Source organism: Physeter macrocephalus, chromosome 4 (genome assembly GCF_002837175.3).
Source record: "Physeter macrocephalus isolate SW-GA chromosome 4, ASM283717v5, whole genome shotgun sequence".
Lineage (NCBI taxonomy): Eukaryota > Metazoa > Chordata > Mammalia > Artiodactyla > Physeteridae > Physeter > Physeter macrocephalus.
The window spans coordinates 63,978,325-64,003,356 of NC_041217.1; the positions used below are offsets into that span (position 1 = coordinate 63,978,325).

Sequence of the window (25,032 nt, forward strand, 5' to 3'; positions counted from 1 at the left end):
GAGCCTGTGCTCTAGAGCCCGCGAGCCACAACTACTGAAGCCCGCGTGCCTAGAGCCTGTGCTCTGCAACAAGAGAAGCCACCGCAATGAGAAGCTCGTGCACCGCAACAAAGAGTAGCCCCCGCTCACCGCAACTAGAGAAAGCCCGCGTGCAGCAACAAAAACCCAACGCAGCCAAAAATAAATAAATAAATTTATTTTTAAAAAAACAAACATATATATACAGTAATGGGGAGACTATAAAGAATGATATTGCTGCATTGAAAGAAGGGAGTTTTTAGTAAGAGGTGTGTGGTCAGCAATATTCAGTGTTTCAGAGAAGCAAAATGTCATTGATATCACTAGGTGAAGCTCTTAGAGATAATGGTCTTGGATAGAGACATTAATTTGAAACTGAGGTGTCTGAAGATTTTATGTTTCCCATTCTTAATTTCAGGAGCAGATGTTTTGGTTATTTTATGTTTCCATCTCATAAAAGAGAAACTACTTTTGATGTATGAATTTTATTTAGATCTTTTGACTGCAGTCAAGTTACCTCAAGTAATGAGGAATTTAAGGATATATGTGATCCAGAACTCAGGAAAAGCTGAACTGATTGGTTACAGGAACGCAGGAACTGTGATAAAGCAATTCCTGCAGGCAGAGCAAGCCCTGGGATAAAGCCAGACATTGGGCTCCACTATTAATTTATAGTACTTCTCTCTCTTCTGTTTGTCAACTTCCGCACTTTCTCTGCAGTACTTCCCTAGCATTTAATTTTTGCCTGCGCCTAACTTTGGCTTGTCTCCTGTGGTTCTTTCTAAATCAGTATTACTCATAGTGTGCTCTCTAGGCCACCTATATCAGTATTGCTTGAGATACTTGTTACAAATGAAGGGTTCTGAGTCTTACTCCCAGGCTTTACTGAATCAGAATTTCTGGACATGGGACACAGGAGCCTGCTTTTTTAACAAGCTGCCCAGATAATTTTTAGGGGAACTATAAAGTTCGAGAGCCAGTTCTACATTACTATGTTGCTGTTTCTGCTCCCACAGTTAAATGATTTACTTTCCCAAGATTTTCTGGTTTACATTCCTAAAAGAAGGAATCCAACTAGCTCAACTCATCTTTTTATGCCATAGGTCATGGGTAAGCCTGTGGATTGACCTCCTTTTTGGTTAGTAGTGGCAGGGCAGGGGGTGTTAGGAATCTTCATAAGGTTGAACCTCAACAAAGACTATGATGAGAGGGAGATATTCCCCAGAAGGTGGCCAGAGAAGGGAGAGCAGGCATTCTGAAGCTTTGCTGAATGGGGTGTGTATCTCCTTTCTTGGTGACTTGGAAATATGGGAGGACATTTTTGAAATTTATTTGGGGCCCTGAATTAATATATTTATTCTAGATGTTTATCTATGCTATTTGGATTTTCTATAAAAGAAGGCTGTATCAGGCATTTCATTTAAATTTTGCTTCTCCCAATCTACATGAAATTTTAAAGGCATGTTATTAACTGGTCTTTCATTCAAGACAACTCAGAATATAGAAATGTCATGGCATACCTAACTCTTTTAATCTATAGAGAAGCATCTGCTATTTTGATCATCTCTTCTTTATTTGAAAATGTTCCCCATCTCCCAAACTGTCAGTTTGATCAGACTACCCAGTTGCCCCGTGAGTACTTTAATTGATTTATATTCTTTGACAGAAAAGTCACTGGTTATTTATTTTTTTATTTTTTTAATTTTTTTGGCTGCATCGGATCTTCGTTGCTGTGCGTGGGCTTTCTCTAGTTGCGAGTAAGGGCGAGTAAACCTTAGGAGGAGGTTCACTAGCTATACTTCTTTTAAGTAACACACCACCAAGATGAAAATAACATTAGACTGAGACAGTGACTTCCCTACCTTATTGGGGCCAAGAAACAACTTTTTGAGAGGAGTTATGCTAGTTAACTGACAACAGTTAAGGGCTAAGTTACACACAGAGCAATAGAGAACCAGTCAATCACTTTTACTTATTTCAGTATACTCTTAACTATTTGGGGTAGTAGAAGTTAAGAGTTAACTAGCTACCTTTTATTGCGTCATCTCAGCCAAAACTGTTCTCATAATTACATGAAGCATTATGCTCAAATATTTGATTGCTAATAAACAATATGAATCATCATTTCAAAAATTGTTTGCACTTACTTTACTTACTAATGTGACTTTCCCAGAAATTATTCACTTGAGGAAACAAAGTTTCTTGATAAGGGAAAAGCAGGTTGTTTAAAAAAAGATACTTTTTTCAATACAGTTTATTAGAAGTTGGATTATTCTTATAAAACCCTGTATTACATGGTGGTTATATTGACAAACCTGTCTTCATAAGCTTATTTAACCCATAATGTAAAAACTTTATTTTTAGGGACAATAGTTGGTTTTGTTTTTGTTCCTCTTTTGTATTGCTGGTAATTAAAAGCAAAATTGGTTAGGAAATAACATTTAAAATTTACTTAAATCATTGAAGCTTAAAGAAAAGTAGATTTGATTACAGTATGAGAGATAGAAACTCTAAAAGGATGTTTTAAGTACTTTTAAGGACTTAAATGTTTCATTTCTCATTGTGTCTAACAGAATATCCTTGTAAAACTTGAATCTTATATTTTAAAATAATGAGAATGAATAGAATAAATCTTTGCCTAGCAGTTTTATTAGAGTCAGGGTTTGGTAGTCATAATGGAAGAGAGATAGAGAAGGAGTTTAATAATTTTCTAAGACTGGAAAGAAGAAAATAAAGAGGGTAAAAGAGAACGTGGGTATTGAAAGAGAGAGAGAGATTAGGAGGATCTGAGATACAATTAACTGAGCTGGGAATGGAGAAAACTGAAAATGGAAAAACTTTAGATTAGGCATTGGGGTTAGTGGAGAGAAGGGGAGGTATATAAACCTAACTGTGGCTTTATGGAGATATTTACAAGTTTATTGTTGGTAACTTGGGGAGTACCTGAAATTGCTTCCCTATTGGTAACATTTCTATTAGATCAGGTTTGCTGTTTCCCACATGGGCATTTCTGGATTTCCGAAAACTCTTTCATTGTCCAGGACTTTAAATGTTAAAGTCCTTGTAGTGTTTATGCTTCTTGAGGCATCTTAGCATTTCCTACCAACTAAGCACATCAAGGTCATAAGAAACTTGTCTCTGTTTCTTTTATCCCCTCCAAAACCAGATGAATGTTAACTTATTTCTGAATTATTTGAAACCAACAAAACCTTTATTTGTATATGGTGGGCACCTAAGAACAATTTGAGTTGAAAAATCTTCAGGAACCAAGCACAGTAGTGTTGGGATATATCATAAACCTGTACTGCTGTATTCTTCTTAAGCCATGTATACATACAGTCTACCTTGACACTACATATGGTTAAAGCTTCTGTTCGGACATAATTGAAAAAAGTGGAATAGAACTTCATAAAAACTGTGTCACTTTAGTGTCCTCTCAGCCTTTCAGGCTTTAAGTGCTTCTTCAGGCTACCAGCTTTATCATGAAAGACTCCTGTCCCTGGAAAGGGATTTTTGGTGTATGGTATCTTCAGATCAGCTTTTATTATATTGCTGATTCATTAAGCAATATTGAGCATATACTACAATACTGAGCAACTAACTACTTGCCAATTACTGAGGATACAAAGATGAAGAAGTCCTTGTCCTCCAGGAGCCTGCCATCTAGTTGCATTGTTAAGTACATAAACAGATCATTATAACAAAATGTATAAACTTGGTGAGTATAATGATAGAGATGTGCTTGGAATATTCTGGAAGCATAAAGAAAGGACTTCTAATCCAGTGTCTAAGACTGCATTGTCCAGTACAGCAGCCTGTAGCTACATTTGACTGTTCAGATTTTAAATTAATTTAAAATTATTAATAAATGAAGTTGAAATTTTAGTTCCTCAGTCATACTGGTCACATTTCATTGCTCAGTAGCTACATGTAGCTAGTGACTACTGTACTGACAGCACAGATGTAGGATATTTTCATAATTGTAGAAAGCTTTTTAGAATAGTATTGCTTAAGGAATCAAGATTGTCAAAAGGAGGTGACACAAGAGCTGAGGCTTAAAAGTTGAGTACAGGCTAGCCAGGAAAGGGTTTGATGGGGTAAGATAAAACAGTCTAGGTGGAAGTAGGGTAGCCAACCATCCCAATTTGTCTAGTCTGAGGAGTTTGTTGGGATGTGAGATTTTCAGAGCTAAAACTGGAACAGTCCAGGGAAAACTAGGACACTTGGTCACCCAAGGTAGAAGTGACTTTATGAACAAACACTGAATCAAGAGAAAAGCATCATATACACAGGAACTTAAAGTTGTTTGGTATTGTAAGAACATAAAAATTTATGGGAGTGGTTGGAAATGTGGCTGCAGAAGTAAGCAGGGGCCAGATGCAGGACTTGCAGGTGATAGTGAAACATGATCTTAGAACTTGCCTGGCAGTTCAGTAGTTAAGACTCCACGCTTCCACTGCAGGGGGTGCGTTCGATCCCTCATCGGGTAACTAAGGTCCCACATGCCGCGTGGTGTGGCCAAAAAAAAAGAAACATGATCTTGTAGGGATGAAAAGCATGGAAGGATTTTAAGCTGGGGAGTATCATGATTTTGTTCAGTTTTGCCTTTTAAGTAGATCTGACTGCATTTATGTGGAAGATGGATTTGAGGGAACAAGTTTGGAGGCAGATCTGTTAGGAGACTTGAAAGTAATATAGGTAAGAGATGTTAGAAATCCTAACTAAGGAAGTGATAGTAAGGAGGAGGGGAAGAGGTGGATTTCATAAGTATTTATGAGGTATAATTAATAGGACTTGGTGTTTGATTGAAGACAAAGTAGGGAGTCAAGGATGTGCCAAAGTTTCTAGCATAGATGCTTTTCTATACCTTGCTTTTCATGTCTCAGTGGTAGTCCTTTTCCCCCTCTACTTGGTTTTATGCCTGTTTACCTTCTTAGCTTCTACCCAATCTTCAAACACCCAATTTTAAAAAGTCTTATTACATTTTAAGAGGGCTGCTCAGGTAGAAAAAGAGCTCTAGCCCCCGAGATGCACCTTAGTTCCACCCCATTTTGTTAATTTTCTTCCATATATCTTCATAATCCCCACTTTCTCCTGCCTGTATCCTTTCCTCCCAGGGAGAACAAACTGGATAGGAACGATTTAGGACAAGGAAGCATATATTCATCTCACCGTACATTGTTTGGAAACTACACTCCAGTCTGCGGTTCCTGTAGGCCTGTTCTTCCTTCCTTTCCTTAACTGCCTAACTTGCAGCCCTCACACCAGTTTCGTATATTCCAATTGTATATTTTTTATTTTAGAGGGTATTATATTTTAATTTCATAATCTAACTGTGAGGGTGAGGATTTGTGTATGTTTTGTTCATTCATTTATCCCTAGTGCTCAGAAAAGTGCTCAGCATTTAGTAGGTAATCAGTAAGTATTTGTTGAATAAATTGATCCTGTTGATAAAAATGCATAATCAAAGAAAGCAGTAGCATAGTGTATATAGAGATCATTGGGTTGGGAGTTGGGAAACTTGGATTCTCGTCCGGGCTTTGGCATAAAATACCTGTGTGGTCTCTGAGAAGTCACTTCTCCTTTGCTGGGCCTCAGTTTCTTCATAAGTACAATAAAGTCCCTTATGTTGATGGAATACAGTAAATAAGGTCATAAATGTACAGCTGAGACTTCTTTAGCGGTTTAGGTTCTGTGTATATAACAATTTTCTTGAAATATATGTCAAATTTCCTAGCTTTCCAAGTGACTTAACTATGAAACTATGCTTATTTTTAGATTGATTTGACTGTAATGTGAAAGAACTAAATTCATCTTAATTGGCTTTTAATTTTTAGACTCCATGCTCTCTTAAAGAAACTGAAAGAGAGGGGAAAAATCGTAACAGATGGGTAATTAATACTTGAAACATAAGTACAGTCATTATGGTTATACTTCCTTTTGATGTAATGTAAGAGTATATCTTAATGTACAGAGTCCAGACACTTAAAGTTTAAATTAAACTTTAAATATTTTTATTTATTTAATTTGAACTATTTTGGTGCCCTGCTGCATTTGAATTTTCTGTTAGTACAAAGTATACAGTATTCCATGTATTCAGCTTATCTTATTAAGTGATACTGAGACAGAAGTGCTATTATAGTCATCAGGCAGTGACTGTTTAACATCTGCTTTGCACTCAGTGCTGTGTATATTAACCAGTTCATTAATTCTTTACAGAGCGGCAAGAAGAGAAACTGAAGAATAATAACAGGGATCTATCAATGGTAAGAGTCCTAAATATAACTTCATGATAAACCACATGTTTTTCAGCAAAAGACCCTGATTTTCATCAAGTACACTGCACTTACCTTTTCAGAAATTTATAGTTATGCAGGCTATAAATAATATCATGGTTGTTCCTGGACCAAATAGAAGTGAAAATATGCTACTGGGCTGAAGCTTCGTGTTAGTAATATGAATAGCTTTTTTTTTAGGCTCTCTCGAAGTCATAATTTGTCCCTTTCACACAGTTTTTATTAGCTTCCCCCTTACGTTTTCAAATGAAGTAGCTTATTTTCTTTTTCTTCCTCATGTTATTGCTGAATCTTTGGCTTTATGGTGACCTGGTAATCCCATATAGGAGTTGGAGCATCATAGATGGCCTTTATTGTGGCCTTTATTCTTTAAGAGGCCTTTTGATCTGAGGGTCAGGCATATCATAAAGTGTAAGGAAAAGTGATTTTATTAGCCATTTACTCATTATTTATAAAGAGTAGAGTTCAAGCATGTGTTTCTGAGGTGTAGGTAGGCTATTTATATGGCTTGACTTATTTTTCTACTTAATTTCTGTATATTCAACACAGGACATCTAAACTGTGCAACAGTTGTCTTTTGCTTACCAAGAGACCTTTGCTATATTATTTTATCTTCTGTTTCTTGAAATTCTTATTAAGAAAGATCATAATTTAGAAGTGCATTTTTTTGAAAATAGCTTTTCTCTTGTCACAATTATTATATGTTGATGAGACCAAATTTGGAAACTGCAGAAAGAAGAGATAAAAATTGCTGATAAACTGTTAATCTTATATCTTTATGATCTTTTATTTGTTTATACTTTTATGGCACATATAATTAAGAAAGAAGTTAGCTGCAAGAAACAAAATGCTTAATAATGGCTTAAACATATAAAATTTTTTTCACTTGCTCAAGAGGTGCAGAGGTTGGTAGTCCTGGGCTGCTATGGCAGCACAGTAATGTCACTAAGGACTCAGGTTAACCTTCCTTAGCTTATGGTCGTTTGGTTGTTTGATGGTGCTTTACTGTCAGGCATTATGTTCTTCATTCCAGGCAAGAAGTATGGGCAAAAGGCCTAAAGGGATGCTAGCCAAGTTTGTCCCTTTTAAAAGTTCTGGTTGGTACTTACATCTCATTGACCAGAGTTGGGTCATATGACCACCCCAATACTATTCATCAGAAGCTGGCAAGGAGAAGAGGCCTTGGAGGTGGAGGGTGGGTTAGCCAATAAACAGCCTTTTGCCAAGGAGCATCTTTTAAAAATGACATGAAACCAAAACTTTTGGGGTGTGCTTTAGTGGTGGTTTTTCTCTAGTGTAAAATAACAATTTGTTGGTTTCCTTCCAGGTTCGAATGAAATCCATGTTTGCAATTGGCTTTTGTTTTACTGCCCTAATGGGAATGTTTAATTCTATGTGAGTAGCCTTTTTTATGGTTTTATCTAAATATTGCTCTATGTCTGTGTATATGTGAACAATTAGCTTTTTTGGTAATATTTTGATATTTCAGATTTACAGAAGAGTTACAAGAATAGTACATTGATTAACCAGATTCACAATTGTTAACATTTTGCCTCATTTGCTTTCCTTTTTTCTGTTTCTCCATATCATATATGTACTCATTCATACATTATTTGTATATTTTTCTGAATCATTCAAGAGTTTGTTGTAGGCTTCATGCCCCTTTACCCATAACACTAAAGTGTGTATTTCCTAAGAACATGGACATTCTCTTACTTAACCTCAATCCAGTTATCAAAATCAAGGGAAATTTAATTTTGGTGGAATACAATTATATGATAACTTTTTCACCCTCTTAATATTGAGGATCTCTTATGTGTAAGGCAAAGACTAAGGTTTTATGGGTCATCTAAAAAGAATTTAATATGTCTCCTGGGTTTTTAAGTTCCTTACTAACAAACTGCTTCAAAATGAAGGTAGTCGTACAGAGATGTTTTGACTCTTAAAATAGGGTCTTAACAACTATAATCTTGTCTAATGATAAGGTAGGTTACTATTGTCTAAACTAGCATATAGTAGGCCTGAGTAATTGTGGGACTGCTTTTGACAGAAGCTGGGAAAATATCCAGAGATGACAGGCTGTCATTTATTACCTTTCAGAGCTCTCCTGAACTATCCCACGCATTTTCCTCACTCACTCTTTTCCTTCCCTTTCTCCTACTCTTCCTCCCCTGCTTCATTGCTACCTGTCTGTCTCTTTCTCTCCTTGTACCCACCCCCCGCCCCACCTCCAGTCTGTTCTTCTCTTCCCACCTGTCAAGGGCCTACTTTGTGCCAGGCATTGTGCTAGGTATCAGAATATAACAAATAAGATGTGTTCCCTGCCCTCAGTAATATCAAAATTTTATAGAAAGAAAGGACAAACAAATCAATACATTGATGGATGTTACAATAGATGTGTGTGTGTGTGAAATATAGTAGGGGGGAAAAAGGGAGTGGTTATTTTTACTTAGGTGAGGAACCAAAGGGAATGTCCAAAATGATTTTAATACAAAATTTCCACTTAACTAGTGATTACTAAAATCATAGACCTTTAGTGCTGAAAAGGACCTTTGGAAGATTAAATAACTTGCCCAAGGTCTCTAGAAGTCTCATAATTTCCAACTTATAACTCTAAATTCAGTATCCTTTTTTCACTGCTTTGCTTTCTCTCATTTCTTGGGTATATATCACCGTGGATTACCAGGCAAACCAAACACTGAAAGATTCTGTAGTTAACTAGTAAGCTTCATTGGTACAACTCAAATACTCAAATATTCTTTAATTTGTCAAATTCTGGACAGTATAGAGCTAGCTAAGTACTCATCTATATTTTAGAAATCTGATGCTTAACGTCTTATTTTTCTCATACTTCTGATTTTTAACATAATATTTTTATAGGTTAGTGGTGTGTGTGTGTATAGCTATTCGTATTGGTCTTGGCTTTATTGTGTGATACCTACAATAAATTTGAATCACTGCTTTGCTTGAAGTTCAGCATTTGATTTTATTCCTTAGTCTTATGTACAGGTGGGTTCTAACTAAATAGGCTGATTAAGAAAGAACTGTGGGGAATATAGCCAATATTTTATAATAACTCTAAATGGAGTATAATCTTTAAAATCACTATGTTGTACACCAGAAACTTATGTAATATTGTAAATCAACTATACCTGAATTTAAAAAAAAAAGAAAAGGAAGAAAGAATGGTGGCCATTTCTACCAGTGGTAATGCTGCCTTATATTCATGTGGTTCCCTTTCTTAATGTTATTTGTGAACATATCGTGGTATGAATGGCTGCTCTATGGGAAGGGCATCTGATTCAAATATATTTTTCTCCCAATGCCATATTTTTCCCCGCAGGTGTAACCTTTTATTGCATTTTTTTCTGTAATCATTGAAGTAATAAATTCTTACTGGAAAAAGTCCAATAATATATAAATGTATAAAATATAAAGTAAAGATCACTCTGCCTTCCTCAAACGAGTACGTGTCCTTTCAAGATTTGTACTTCTTCTCTCCGTATACAAACATTTAGATATTTGTATGTATTAATTTTTATACCCCAAAATGGTTGTTTTGTAACCTGCTGTAGTTACCTGTGATGATTTTTTAAATACAGTATGTGTAACTCTTGCATAATCATTTTTAGAGGATTTTTATTTTTAAAAAATTTTTTTAAAATTTATTTTCTTATTTTTATTTTTTTGGCTGCGTTGGGTCTTCATTGCTGCACACAGGCTAGGATTTTTTAAATTATTTATTTATTTATTTATTTGGTGGCACCAGGTCTTAGCTGTGGCTCGTGGGCTCCTTGGTTGTGGCATGTGAACTCTTAGTTGCAGCATGCATATGGGATCTAGTTCCCTGACCAGGGATCAAACCCGGACCACCTGCATTGGGAGGGCAGAGTCTTAACCACTGTGCCACCAGGGAAGTCCCATCTTGCATAATCATTTTTAATGTCTGTCAGTATTCCACTAAATGGATGTACCCTAACTTATATAATCTATTAATCTTCACACCGAATTTTCACAGGTAGTATGTACACCAGTGTATACTTATTTTTTCCGCAGGCATATGCTAGAAGTATTGCTTAGGTGAAATTTTTTTTTTTTTGGCCTTGCCGCACAGCATGCGGGATCTTAGTTTACCCGACCAGGGATCGAACCCACGACCCCATGCGGTGGAAGCACGGAGTCTTAACCACTGGACTGCCAGGGAATTCCCCTAGAAAGGTTTTTATTAATTTATATTTTTCGATTATTGCCGTCAGTACTTGTGAGTGGTTCTTTCTTCATATATTTGTCATCACTGGGAATTATGTATCTGTTTAATATTTGCAAATCTAATAGCTAAAAAATAATATTTCTTGTAAAATTTGCATTTCTTGTGAGATGTAGCATCTTTTCATATACTTATGTTTATCTATTTCTAAATTTCTAGTTCATGTTCTTTCTCTTATTTTCTTTTTATAAGAATTTTTTATTTATTGAGACTATTAAGCTCTCTTTTTGAGATATATGGGCAATGTTAATTTTTATGTCGAATCTGTTACTCCTTTCTGTTATATAAATAGTGCCTTTCTCATACCAGATTATATAAATTTTTTTCTTCTTTTTATTTTTTATATTTAAATTTTGTTTCATCTGTAATTTTTTTGGTGGTTAGTTTCCAACTTTACCAAGTACTTAGCTATTGTTAATACCAGGTAGGGAACAAATAATATATTTTCCCTGATGATTTGAAATGACTAGTTTATGATATGTCAGGTAGCTTCCCAAAGCTTATGCAGTAGATCTTAACCAGGAATGTGCATCAGAACCAAAGTTTAAAAAGAAAAAGAATTTTCTTATACTAGTAATACACAAGTACTTCTAAAAAATTCAAACAGTATAGAGTAATGTAGAATAAAAAGTGAAAGTGAACCCAGATGAGTTGAAAACTTATGTCCACAAAGAAACCTGCACACAGATGTTTATTGCAGCTTGATAACTGCCAAAATTTGGAAGCAACCAAGATGTTCTTCAGTTGGTAAACGGATAAACTGTGCAACATCCAGACAGTGGAGTGTTATTCATTGCTAAAAAGAAATGGGCTATTGACCATGCAAAGACATGGAGAAACCTTAAATGCATATTACTAAGTGAAAGAAATCAACCTGAAAAGGCTACGTACTATATGATTACAACTATATGACATTCTAGAAAGGGCAAAGCTCTGGAGACAGTAAAAAGGTCAGTGGTTGCCAGGGATTAGGTGTGAGGGAGGGATGAATAAGCAGAGCACAGAGGATTTTTTAGTGTGAAACTATTCCGTGTGATACTTAATGGTGATACATGTTGCTATACATTTATTAAAACCCAAGAGTGAACCCTAATGTAAACTATGGACTTTGGGTGATAATGAGGTGCCATTGCAGGTTCATCAGTTGGCAATTATGAATAATGCTTACATAAACATCTGTGTGCAGGTTTTTTTGTGAACATGTTTTCAACTCCTTTGGATAGATACCAAGGAGCATGGTTGCTGAATGGTATTCATGTTTTTTTCCTGGTCTTTGTGCCCAGACCAGAAATTTAAATATATATATATATTTAAGGGTATATATATATAAATATATATACCCTTAAATATATATAAACATATATATTTAATCTATTTAAATATATATATATATTTCTTATGTCTACGACTGTGAGCACCTAGAAGTTAAAGAATGTATCTCTATTTTTATAAGCTGGTATGTGAAATTAAAACTCTAGTACATTTTTTTTTTTTTTTGGTGAGCAAATTCCAAGTTTTATTTCACATATTGAAAAGCAGACATTTCAGATCTAATGTTCAGAATATCCAATCTATAAGATTCAATGCTATCTTCATATCCTCAGATAAAACGTCATTGTTCATGTGACATGACAGTCCAGACAATAGCTGGGATTGAAACCGAATGCACCCCTTTCTTTTTCTTTTCATTAAAAATATTAGCAAATAATAATTTAATCAAAATTTAATCATATTTGTATATGAATTTTAAATTTAAATGGGAAAAAAAGGAAAAAAAAGTATAGAAAAAAAACCACCATCCCTCAGCAGTTCTAAACAAAAGTAATGTGGGTGTCAGTTATTACAGTCTCGTACATATTTTGATTGTATTGAACAATCACTATTCATTTTTCACATAATTTCTCTTCGTTTCACCTTGATCATCTGTTTATTATAGAATGGAATACATTATCTCTAATATCCATTTTAGTCTTAAAATTGTTGATAAGAAAAAAGCCTCAAGTTAGACTAAGATGGGAAGGACTTGAGCTCCCAGATTGCCAGAGTAGCAACAAGAGGCACCAAATTCAGCTATTTATTTGTCTTTGGCTTCTCTTCTGGATCATTTCCATAAAGCTGAAACATTAAATCTTAGAATTAGAAGTGATCTTAAAAGTCATTTAACACATTACTTCTGTGTCAATACGGAAATCCCTCCAATAATACCTCTAGCAGATAATTTTCCATTATTTTTAATCATTTTCAACGATGAGAAGCTTGATGGTTTCTGAGATAATATAGTTTTACTGAGTAGTATTTAGGGTTTGAAAGTGGTTCCTTATACTGGACCAAAATATGCCTGCTTGTTCTTCTGTTCATGAGCAGTGGTCCTGCCCTCTGGAACTGCAGAGAGTAAGTTCACTTAAAGAAATAATCGACCTATTATAAACTATCTCTCTCTTTGCACCTGTTTCTTTCTCTCCCTAACTTTTCGTTATTAGGCTACACACCAGTAATGGTGTCTATTCTTAGCTATTCCTATGGCAAGCCTCTAATCTCCTGGAAGAATTAATTTGAAGGGTTTTTTCTTCATATTTGTGGCTGGTTTAAGGTCTCATCATACTAAATGTTCAGTTTCACATAAATGAATAACTCACTTATAGGACATGAAAGGTTTTCTCTCTCCTTTTTCTTTTAAAGCTTTTTTCCAGCTTTATTGCAATATATAATGACATATAATATAGAACATTGTGTACGTTTAAGGTGTACAGAGTGATAATTTGATACACATACATATTGCAAAATGATTACCACAGTAAGGTCAGTTAGCAAATCCTTCATCTCACATAAATATCATTTTGTTGTGGTGGCGGTGAGAACAATTAAGACTTACTCTCTTAGCTTTCAAGCATATAATACAGTATTAACTATAATTACTATGCTGTACATTAGAAGCCCAGAGCTTATTCATCTTAAAACTGGAAGTTTGTACCCTTTGACCAGCATCTCCCCATTTCCCTCAACCCCCGTCCTCTGGCAACCACCAATCTAATTCTCTGTTTCCATGAGTTCAGCTTTTTTAGATTCCACATATAAGTGATGTTGTACAGTATTTGTCTTTCTCTTTCAGACTTGTATACAGTATATATATCACATTTTCTTTATCCGTTCATCTGTCGGTGGACACTTAGGTTGTTTCCGTATCTTGGTTATTATGAATAATACTGCAATGACATAGGAGTACAGATCTCTTTGAGATAGTAGTTTATTTCAATTCCTTTGGCTAAATAGCTAGAAATGGGATTTCTGGATCATATGGTAGTTCTACTTTAAATTTTTTGAGGAACATCCATATTGTTTTTCATAGTAGCTGTACCAATTTACATTCCCAGCAATAGTGCCCAGGGGTTCCCTTTTCTCCACATCCTTGCCAGCATTTGTTATCTCTTGTCCTTTTGATAGTAGTCATTCTAACAGGCATGAGGTGAAATCTCATTGTGGTTTTGATTTACATTTCCCTGATGGTTGGTAATGTTGACCACCTTTTCATGTACTTCTTGGCCATTTGTATGTCTTGTTTGGAAAAATGTCTATTGAACTCTTAGTTGCAGCATGCATATGGGATCTAGTTCCCTGACCAGGGATCAAACCCGGACCACCTGCATTGGGAGGGCAGAGTCTTAACCACTGTGCCACCAGGGAAGTCCCATCTTGCATAATCATTTTTAATGTCTGTCAGTATTCCACTAAATGGATGTACCCTAACTTATATAATCTATTAATCTTCACACCGAATTTTCACAGGTAGTATGTACACCAGTGTATACTTATTTTTTCCGCAGGCATATGCTAGAAGTATTGCTTAGGTGAAATTTTTTTTTTTTTGGCCTTGCCGCACAGCATGCGGGATCTTAGTTTACCCGACCAGGGATCGAACCCACGACCCCATGCGGTGGAAGCACGGAGTCTTAACCACTGGACTGCCAGGGAATTCCCCTAGAAAGGTTTTTATTAATTTATATTTTTCGATTATTGCCGTCAGTACTTGTGAGTGGTTCTTTCTTCATATATTTGTCATCACTGGGAATTATGTATCTGTTTAATATTTGCAAATCTAATAGCTAAAAAATAATATTTCTTGTAAAATTTGCATTTCTTGTGAGATGTAGCATCTTTTCATATACTTATGTTTATCTATTTCTAAATTTCTAGTTCATGTTCTTTCTCTTATTTTCTTTTTATAAGAATTTTTTATTTATTGAGACTATTAAGCTCTCTTTTTGAGATATATGGGCAATGTTAATTTTTATGTCGAATCTGTTACTCCTTTCTGTTATATAAATAGTGCCTTTCTCATACCAGATTATATAAATTTTTTTCTTCTTTTTATTTTTTATATTTAAATTTTGTTTCATCTGTAATTTTTTTGGTGGTTAGTTTCCAACTTTACCAAGTACTTAGCTATTGTTAATACCAGGTAGGGAACAAATAATATATTTTCCCTGATGATTTGAAATGACTAGTTTATGATATGTCAGGTAGCTTCCCAAAGCTTATGCAGTAGATCTTAACCAGGAATGTGCATCAGAACCAAAGTTTAAAAAGAAAAAGAATTTTCTTATACTAGTAATACACAAGTACTTCTAAAAAATTCAAACAGTATAGAGTAATGTAGAATAAAAAGTGAAAGTGAACCCAGATGAGTTGAAAACTTATGTCCACAAAGAAACCTGCACACAGATGTTTATTGCAGCTTGATAACTGCCAAAATTTGGAAGCAACCAAGATGTTCTTCAGTTGGTAAACGGATAAACTGTGCAACATCCAGACAGTGGAGTGTTATTCATTGCTAAAAAGAAATGGGCTATTGACCATGCAAAGACATGGAGAAACCTTAAATGCATATTACTAAGTGAAAGAAATCAACCTGAAAAGGCTACGTACTATATGATTACAACTATATGACATTCTAGAAAGGGCAAAGCTCTGGAGACAGTAAAAAGGTCAGTGGTTGCCAGGGATTAGGTGTGAGGGAGGGATGAATAAGCAGAGCACAGAGGATTTTTTAGTGTGAAACTATTCCGTGTGATACTTAATGGTGATACATGTTGCTATACATTTATTAAAACCCAAGAGTGAACCCTAATGTAAACTATGGACTTTGGGTGATAATGAGGTGCCATTGCAGGTTCATCAGTTGGCAATTATGAATAATGCTTACATAAACATCTGTGTGCAGGTTTTTTTGTGAACATGTTTTCAACTCCTTTGGATAGATACCAAGGAGCATGGTTGCTGAATGGTATTCATGTTTTTTTCCTGGTCAGTTGTACAAATTCCTTATATATTTTGGATGTTAACCCCTTATCAGATATATAGTCTGCGAATATTTTCTCCCATTTCATAGTTTGCCTTTTCATTTTGTTGTTTCTTTTGCTGTGCAGAAGCTTTTTAGTTTGATGTAGTCACATTTGTTGATTTTTGTTGCTTGTGCTTTTGGTGTCATATCCAAAAAAATCATTGCCAAGACCAATGTCAAGGAGCTTTTTTCCCTATGTTTTCTTCTAGAAGTTTTACAGTTTCAGGTGTCATGTTTAAGTCCTTAATCCATTTTGAGTTAATTTTTGTGAGTAGTGTATGATGGGGGGGTCCAGTGTAATTCTTTTGCATGTGAATATCCAGTTTACCCAGCACCATTTATTGAAGAGACTATCCTTTTCCCCACTGAGCATTTCTGGCTCTTGTCAGATATTAGTTGACTGGGTTTATTTCTGGGCTCTCTATTCTATTCTCTTGGTCTGCATGTCTATTTTTGTGCCAGTAATATATTGGTTTGATTACTATAGCTTTGTAACTTAGTTTGAAATCAGGAAGTTTGATGCCTCCAGCTTTCTCAAGATTGCTTTGCCTATTCAAGATCTTTTGTGGTTCCATATGAGTTTTAGTATGGATGTTTCTATTTTTGTGAAAAGTAGAGTTTTGATTAGAGATTGTATTGGATCTATAGATGACTTTGTTGTTATTGTTGTTTTTAATAAATCTGTTTATTTTATTTATTTATTTTTGGCTGCATTGGGTCTTCGTTCCTGTGCACGGGCTTCCTCCAGTTGCAAGTAGGGTCTACGCTTTTTTTTTTTTTTTTTTTTTTTTTGCGGTATGCGGGCCTCTCACCGTTGTGGCCTCTCCTGTTACGGAGCACAGGTTCTGGACGCACAGGCTCAGCGGCCATGGCTCACGGGCCTAGCCGCTCCGCAGCATGTGGCATCCTCCCGGACCGGGGCATGAACCCGTGTCCCCTGCATCGGCAGGCAGACTCTCAACCACTGCGCCACCAGGGAAGCCCATGGCGGGGCTACTCTTCATTGCGATGCACAGGTTTCTCATTGTGGTGGCTTCTCTTGTTGCGGAGCACGGGCTCTAGGCATGCGGGCCTCAGTAGTTGTGGCATGCAGGCTCAGTAGTTGTGGCTCAGTAGTTGTGGGGCGCAGGCTCAGTAGTTGTGGCACACGGGCTTAGTTGCTCCACGGCATGTGGGATCTTCCCGGACCAGGGCTTGTACCTGTGTCCCCTGCATTGGCAGATGGATTCTTAACCATTGTGCCACCAGGGAAGCCCTGTAGATGACTTTGTATAGTAAGGACATTTTAACAATATTAACTCTTCCAGTCTATGAACATGGATGTCTTTCCATATATTTGTGTCTTACTCAGTTTCTTTATCAATGTTTTATAGTTTTCAGTGTATATATCTTTCACCTCCTTGATTAAATTTATTCCTAAGTATTTTATTGTTTTTGATGCTATTGTAGATGGGATTGTTTTATTTTTTTTTCATATAGTTCATTTTTGGTGTATAGAAATGCAACTAATTTTGTATGTTGATTTCCATCCTGAAACTTTACTGAATTCATTTATTAGTTGTAAAAGATTTTCTTTTTGGTTACAATTTCAAGTCAAAAATGTCAAGGAATAAAATGACTATATAAGATGAATTTGTTGGGTGTGTATGTTAGCAATAAGAGGGGTAAACATTTTGGGCTATATTTATTCCAGCCCTACTCCTCACAGTTTAACTCTACAGATGGAGAGTAGAGTGGCGTATGTAGAACAGTACACTGCATACAGCATATAACCAGGAAATATTGGAACAACTGTGTATAATACTTCCTGTGAGTGAATGGGAATATCTCCTCCTGGAAAAGTTATTACAATACTTTGTTTTGCTTTTGTGAGGTTAGTAGATAAGAATAACTACTTCAAGCAGATCTTTAAATATTTTCGTCATATCCAAGTAACAGTTCATGATTGAGCCCTTACCCTGTGCAAACTATATACTAGGAAAGCAGTTGGAAATAGTAAGTGGACAATCATACATATGTATAGAATATGTCAAATTCATTCTATTTATATTCTTTGGAGTTCAGCTGTATAAGAAGCTCTTTATAACCACAATAGTTAATATGGATTTTTAGGGATTTTTTTTCCCCAACGAAAAAGATGGTAATGCTACCTCTCTTTTCCCTCTTCCTCTATAGAAACTTTCTAAATACCAAGTGTTTTTCTAAGAGGGAGTGTTCTAGATATTTTAACTGGAGTTAAAGACTTTATTTGGATAATGTAGCTGATGCTGTCATATATTTTTCTAATATTATGAAGTATCACTCTCCTTAATCACATTAATTTATAATTCTCAATATTGTCTGACTGTACAGCTTATTCATAGAAAAGTATAAAAGACGTTTATATCCCCAGCACCTCAAAATAAACACTGATACATATTTTCTTCTAGTTTTTTTCTAAGATTTTCTCTTTTCAAAACATTTTTCTTTTCTATTTTAGAAAAAGTAAAAGGAATTACTTTCAAACATTAGAAGTATGTTAAAAGTTATCTCAGAGTGTTATGCATGCCATTTTTCTTTCACCGCTATGTATATTCCATGAATTTCTCTCCAGAAGTGTTTATCCTGTTTAATGTGTATATACTGGGAATCTTTGAGTCTTGGAAAAGAGGGTTCTTAAAATCTTATTGGTGTCATGGTTTAGAACAGTGGTTCTCAAAGTGTGGTCTGGGGATCCCTGGAGGTCTCTGAGACTTTTAGGAGGTCCTTGAGGTAAAAATTATTGTTGTAATAATTCTAAGATGTTATTTGCCTTCTTCTCTCCTTCTCTCATGAATGTACAGTGGAATTTTCCAGAGGCTTCATAGGGTGTGTAATATTGCAACAGCCTGAATAATGAAGCAGCTATAAGAATCCAACATTTTTCTATTAAATAAAACATTAAAGAGATTGGGGGGAAAAAAGCCTTTCTTCTCACTAAATTCTTTTTCTGTATGGAAAATATATTTTCCATAAAAATACTTGTGTTAACATACTGAATATTGCTACCTTTTAAATGATTTGATAAATGGTTTAAAATTTCTGTTTTAATTTATAAAACAGTAATATTGATAGATATAACCTCTAAATAAAACCTCTTTAGGGTCCTCAATAATTTTTCAGAGTGTTAAAGGATCCTGATACTGAAAAAATTAAGAATCACTAGTTTAGAAAAAGATTGATGGGAAAAATCTAGGTGCCCTTCCTTACATCCTTATACTTCAAGTCTCTTTTTAGAATATCACCCTTTCTTTGTTTTTTAGAGATCAAGGGACTTAGAGTTCTATTTCTGTCTCAGATTCTTCTCTGGAACTAAGAAGCTCGTCACTCTTCCAAAAATAACAGTTCTTTGTTTTTTCCTTTTTAGATTTGATGGTAGAGTGGTGGCAAAGCTCCCTTTCACCCCCCTTTCCTACATCCAAGGACTGTCTCATCGAAATCTGCTGGGGGATGATACCACAGACTGTTCCTTCATCTTCCTGTATATTCTCTGTACCATGTCAATTCGACAGGTAAGTGACAACATCCACTATTTAATATGTATATCCTTCCTTGCTGTCACACCCTAAATTAGTGTCTACTTCTGTAATACTGGAAGTGTCTACCTGTTGCTACTGAGATCTTTCAGTTGCTTGTTTTAGAATTCCAGCGTATCATCTAAAACTGTTTTAAATGTATGTAGGTCTAGATTACTGATCCTTAGGGATGGGAAGTAGCCATAAAATCAAACATGGTTTCCACATCCCATTTTTAGAGCTCTCAAGTTTCTTCTTTATTGCAACTATCTAAAGGTAGAAAAGTAAAGAGTGGGTTTTGTCTTCCCACTATCATTTCTTCTTTATTATACACCAGTGCCTTTTGGCACTTCAGAAACACAAATAAACATAATAATTTGGTGACTTTAAGTTAGTCAGAGTTGAGATAAAGTCTGGCTTGTAGAATTTACATTCAAGCAACATTATGGTCAGACATTCATAGTGAAAAAGAGTGAGAGCTAAGAGATCCATATAAGGTTGTGAGAGCCTGGAAGAGAGACATAACATTCAATTAGTGGCAGATGATTCAGGCAGAAAGGTTGAAAGAATGAAGTGGCTTTTGAGATGGGACTTTTAAAAGTAAGAGAGGTTAATTAAAGTCTCTGGCTCCAGAACTCTTCATATTTCAGGGCTTTATTCAGTTTTTGAACATACTGCCACTCAGCAGGCATTGTAGTGGGGAGGTTGGCACATGCAATAAGTATGAACATGATTCTTTCAATGATTGTTACATAAATGATTCTTTCAGAGCTGTTTTTCTTCTTCTTCTTCTTCCTCTGAATATTGTCTGTGGCAGCAGGGTTTTTGATTTGTCTGGCATGTGGGAATCAATAGGATGGAATTATAGTTTGAAGCTCACAAAGATCTTTATGAACTTACCACTTAATACTTTCCTTACCTCATCTCTCACCTCATCCACCACTCCAGCCATTCTGACTTGCCTGACAGTTTCCATGTTCGACTTACCCAGACTCACTTTTTGTGAATGCTCTTCCTTCTATCTGGATGTCTCCTACCTTTTTCTGTTGCATATTAAATGCAACCAAGTTTCCAGGCTTCCTGGAATCATTTTCTGACACTTGCTGCATTCTGAAGGGTAGATATATGACCAGATGCAGAAATCTCAGAAGATTATCACAGTAGTCTAGCAAAAAATCACTATGTTCTAAACTATTACAGTGATGGGAGGGTTGAAAAGGAGGGGACAAAGTTGAAAAATATATAGAGGTAAACTAGCAGAACTTAGTGATTGATTTAATGTGAGAAAGGAGAAACTAAGGTGACTTCAATTTTATGGCTTTGGTGACCAAATGGAGGATGGGAATAGAAGAAGGAGAAGTAGGTTGGTTAGAAAACATGCTGTTTGAGGTGTTTGTGAGGCACTTAAGTGGGTATGTCCACCAGGAAGTTGTATTCTTGTGTAGCCGAGGTGTATACTACATCTTTTGACATGCTTTAGCATTTTGGCTTATCCAAGGTGAAAGCCAAGACAGTGACAACATGGATATCTTTGTTGGTTTAACAGAGGTCATTGATAACTAGAATATTGCTCTTAAATTTGATTATTTAAGTATGAAATATTAAAATTATAGCTAGGGTCAAAATGTTAATAAAAACAATGATGTATACATGCTACTTTAAGCAACAAAGAACAATTCTATTTTAATTACATGCAGATGTTACTACTTTATTTGTGATGGCTCACAACAGTTTTGTGTTTTTTTTGTTTTGGGGGGGTGTTTTTCTTTGGCCATGCCTCGCGGCTTTGCAGGATCTCAGTTCTCTGACCAGGGATTGAACCCAGGTCACGGCAGTGAAAACTCGGAATCCTAACCACTAGGCTACCAGGGAACTCCCTCACAATAGTTATTTTAGATGCACCATTTGCACTGCTACTTGGACATTGTTACCTAGAAATCACCATCTGAACTGTAGAGGTTGTTTTAATGAAATAAATGTTAAGAATGATCATTGAGAAAGTTCAGCTCAAGCTGGTCTTTAAACTCCTTTCAGTTATTTCAGAAAGTCTGGTGAGGTGTGTGTGTGTAGCAATTAATTTTATCAGGAATGCCATGGTCACTTACCATGGTGGTCAGCAAACTTCTTCTGTTTGCTGACCACCATGTCAGGGTCTAGATCAGGGGTCCCCAACCCCCGGGCTGCGGACTGGTACGGCATGTTAGGAACTGGGCTGCACGGCAGGAAGTGAGCTGCAGGCAAGTGAGCAAAGCTTCATCTGCTGCTCCCCATCGCTCACGTTACTGTGTGAACCATCTCCCCGCTGCCCGTCCGTGGAAAAATTGTCTTCCATGAAACCAGTCCTTGGTGCCAGAAAGGTTGGGGACTGCTGGTCTAGATGATACACATTTTTGTATTTACTTTTGAGACCATACAGTCTCTGTCACAACACCTTAACTCTGCCATTATAGTATGAAAACAGTCCTAGACAATATGTAAATGAATGAGTGTGGCTGTGTTCCATCAAAACTTTATTTATAAAAACAGTCAGGGGCTTCCCTGGTGGCGCAGTGGTTAAGAATCCGCCTGCCCATGCCGGGGACACGGGTTCGAGCCCTGGTCCAGGAAGATCCCACATGCCGCGGAGCGACTAAGCCCATGCACCACAACTACTGAGCCTGTGCTCTGGAGCCTGCAAGCCACCGCTACTGAAGCCCACGTGCCACACCTACTGAAGCCCATGCGCCTAGAGCCCGTGCTCCGCAACAAGAGAAGCCACCGCAGTGAGAAGCCCGCGCGCCAAGCCCACGCGCCTAGAGCCCGTGCTCCGCAACAAGAGAAGCCACCGCAGTGAGAAGCCCGCGCGCCACAATGAAGAGTAGCCCCCGCTAGCTGCAACTAGAGAAAGCCCGTGCGCAGCAACGAAGACCTAACGCAGCCATTAATTAATTAATTAATTAATTAATTTTTAAAAAACGGGCAGTAGACCAGCCATGCTAACTCCTGAGACTACAAAAAAAAGGTGAAAGGTGATGGGTGGGGCGAGAAGGGGCAGCAAAAAAAACACACAAAAATTCAGTGTGTTTGTTTTCAGCCAAGGAAGATATATATTCATACTTTTAATTTCCGCTTGTCCGAGTCTATGCACTGATATTAATAAGAGAAAAGTATATAGAGCTCTAGTATAGGTATTCTGAGATATTAAAAATCTTTGAAAAATCACTAAAATGACCTACTTTTATCATTTTTATTAGCTGCCAATAGTTTCTGTATTCTGTTCCCCATTGGTTGTTAGTATGTATACTAACAGGAGGATTATGAACTTATATCCAGTCTGAAATACTTTAGCATTTGAAGTGTTACTATGGAATATATGCTTCTTTCTTTGTTTTTTGGTTTGTTTTTTACGGTACGCGGGCCTCTCACTGTTGTGGTCTCTCCCGTTGCGGAGCACAGGCTCCGGACGCACAGGCTCAGCGGCCATGGCCCACGGGCCTAGGCGCTCCGCGGCATGTGGGATCTTCCCGGACCGGGGCACGAACCCGTGTCCCCTGCATCGGCAGGCGGACTCTCAACCACTGCGCCACCAGGGAAGCCCCTGCTTCTTTCTTTGAGTTAAAATTCCTTTCTCTTATTCCCTTTCTCTTTCTATGTTTTGTTTTGTTTTTTAAGATCTTATGTTGCATAATAGTTGACTCTGTAGATGCATGTGAAATGAGCTGTCCTAAAATATGAGGCTTTCAGATAGAGACTGTATTATGATTCCCTCAGTGAAGCCATTCTTTTTTTAAAATTAATTAATTAGTTAATATATATATTAAAAAAATTTTTTTTGGCTGTGTTGGGTCTTTGTTGCTGCGCATGGGCTTTCTCTAGTTGCAGCGAGCGGGGGCTACTCTTCATTGTGGTGCGCGGGCTTCTAGTTATTTCTTAATTTCTTGTATATACTTTAAAGTATAGTGTGCACCTAAAAGGCATGTGTGAAACAAACAGTAGATACTACACCCAAATATAAACTTATAAACTTGGAAAATTGGGGTTATACCACTTTTTACTCCCTAGAACAATGTGGGAAAATTCATATTGCCCCCAACCTCCAGTAGAAATTGTCCAACTTTGGGGTTTTTACCAATCTAACAGATAAGAATTGCTCTCTCATTGTAGTTTTAATTTGCTCATTTGGATTGAGCATCTCTATTTGTCGAAGAGCTATTCATGTATTTTTTTTCTTTCTTTGGTAGGCGAGACACTATGTATGCTTTTTGCCTATCTCACTATTGGGTTGTTGGTCTTTTTCTTAATTTTTAGCTCTTAGGGAGATTAGCCCTCTCTGTGATCTAAGTTACTAATAATTTTTACAATTATCATTCGTGTTTGTTTTACTTAGTATGGTTTGTGCCATGAAAAATTTTGTTTGCTGGAGGTTTTTTGTTGTTTTGTTTTGTTTTTTCCTTTTTTGGTTTACTAGTCTTTAACTAGAGTTATAAAGAAATTCATCCTTGTTTTCTTCTAGTACATTTTGGCTTCATTCTTTATATTTAAGTCATGGTTCGATGCATTTGGAATTGACACTGGTGTACCTTATTTATTCTTTGCCCTTGTACTTTGCCAACTATTATGTGATTTTTATTAGGGAAAACATGAATTCATTTGAGATCAAAGGTTGCCTATCCTTTGTTTTCAAAGACTGAGAAGCCAGAGGGTCAAAAGAATGCAGTAAGATTAATGATTATTCTTGAATCTAGTGTGTATTTGAATAGGATGAAGCCCTGTCAGCAGCCTACTATTAATATTTTCTCTGGAGTGCCTGTCTAAATTCCTCTTTGCAATTTGAAAGTCTGTTCAAATCCCAGTGCAAGTGTTTGGCTGGGGACACTCTTCCTTCATACCTTGTGTAGATAATCAGGTCTTTTGGAATGCGCAGGTGTCATAGGGTGGGCTAAGCATTGTGATCTGAACCCCTAGAGTAAAAGAATATGGAGGAGTGGGTCAAAATATACGTCTCATACCTATAGAGTCTCAAGGTTTAAACTTGTCAGTGTGACTGCCCCTGGTAGCAATTTTCCTGAGGAATCCTCAAGGCAATGCTCTCTTATGTCCAGAAGCTACTTTCTGGTTTCCTATATTCAGTAATTCCAGTGCTTTTCATCTTTCTTGTTTATTGTTGTAAAATAGACATAACATAAAATATGCTGCTTTAACCATTTTTAACTGTACAGTTCTCTGACATTAAGTACATTGTACGTTGTCATATGACCATCACCACTATCCATCTCTAGAACTTTTTCATCTTCCCAAACCGAAAATCTCTGCCCATTGAACACTAAATCTCCATTACCCTCTCCCCTCAGTCCCTGGCAACAACCATTCTACTTTCTGTCTCTATGAATTTGACTGTTGATATTTGTGAATTTGACCTCATATAAGTAGAATCATACTTATGTCCTTTTATAACTGGCATGTTTTAAAGGTTCATCCATGTTGTAGCATGTGTCAGAATTTCTTTCCTTTTTAAGGGTGAATAGACATTCCATTGTATGTATATACCACATTTTGTTTATTCATCTGTCAAAGGACAATTGGATTGCTTCTACCTTTTGG

At 36.4% G+C, this 25,032-nt stretch overlaps 1 protein-coding gene across 3 annotated transcripts in view; it reads left to right on the forward strand.

Annotated features, from left to right (window-relative positions):
* TMCO1 (transmembrane and coiled-coil domains 1) overlaps positions 1 to 25,032 on the forward strand; it is a 60,746-nt gene that overhangs the window by 16,331 nt on the left and 19,383 nt on the right. For 2 of the 3 annotated variants that reach the window (XM_007128951.3, XM_055084238.1), the window contains exons 4-6: positions 6,238 to 6,284; positions 7,642 to 7,709; positions 19,305 to 19,449. In XM_007128951.3, the coding sequence (XP_007129013.1) occupies positions 6,238 to 6,284; positions 7,642 to 7,709; positions 19,305 to 19,449 (260 nt within the window). Of the gene's footprint in view, positions 1 to 6,237; positions 6,285 to 7,641; positions 7,710 to 19,304; positions 19,450 to 21,244; positions 22,220 to 25,032 lie in introns of those variants that run through there. The other variant, XM_007128952.4, reaches the window with a different exon arrangement.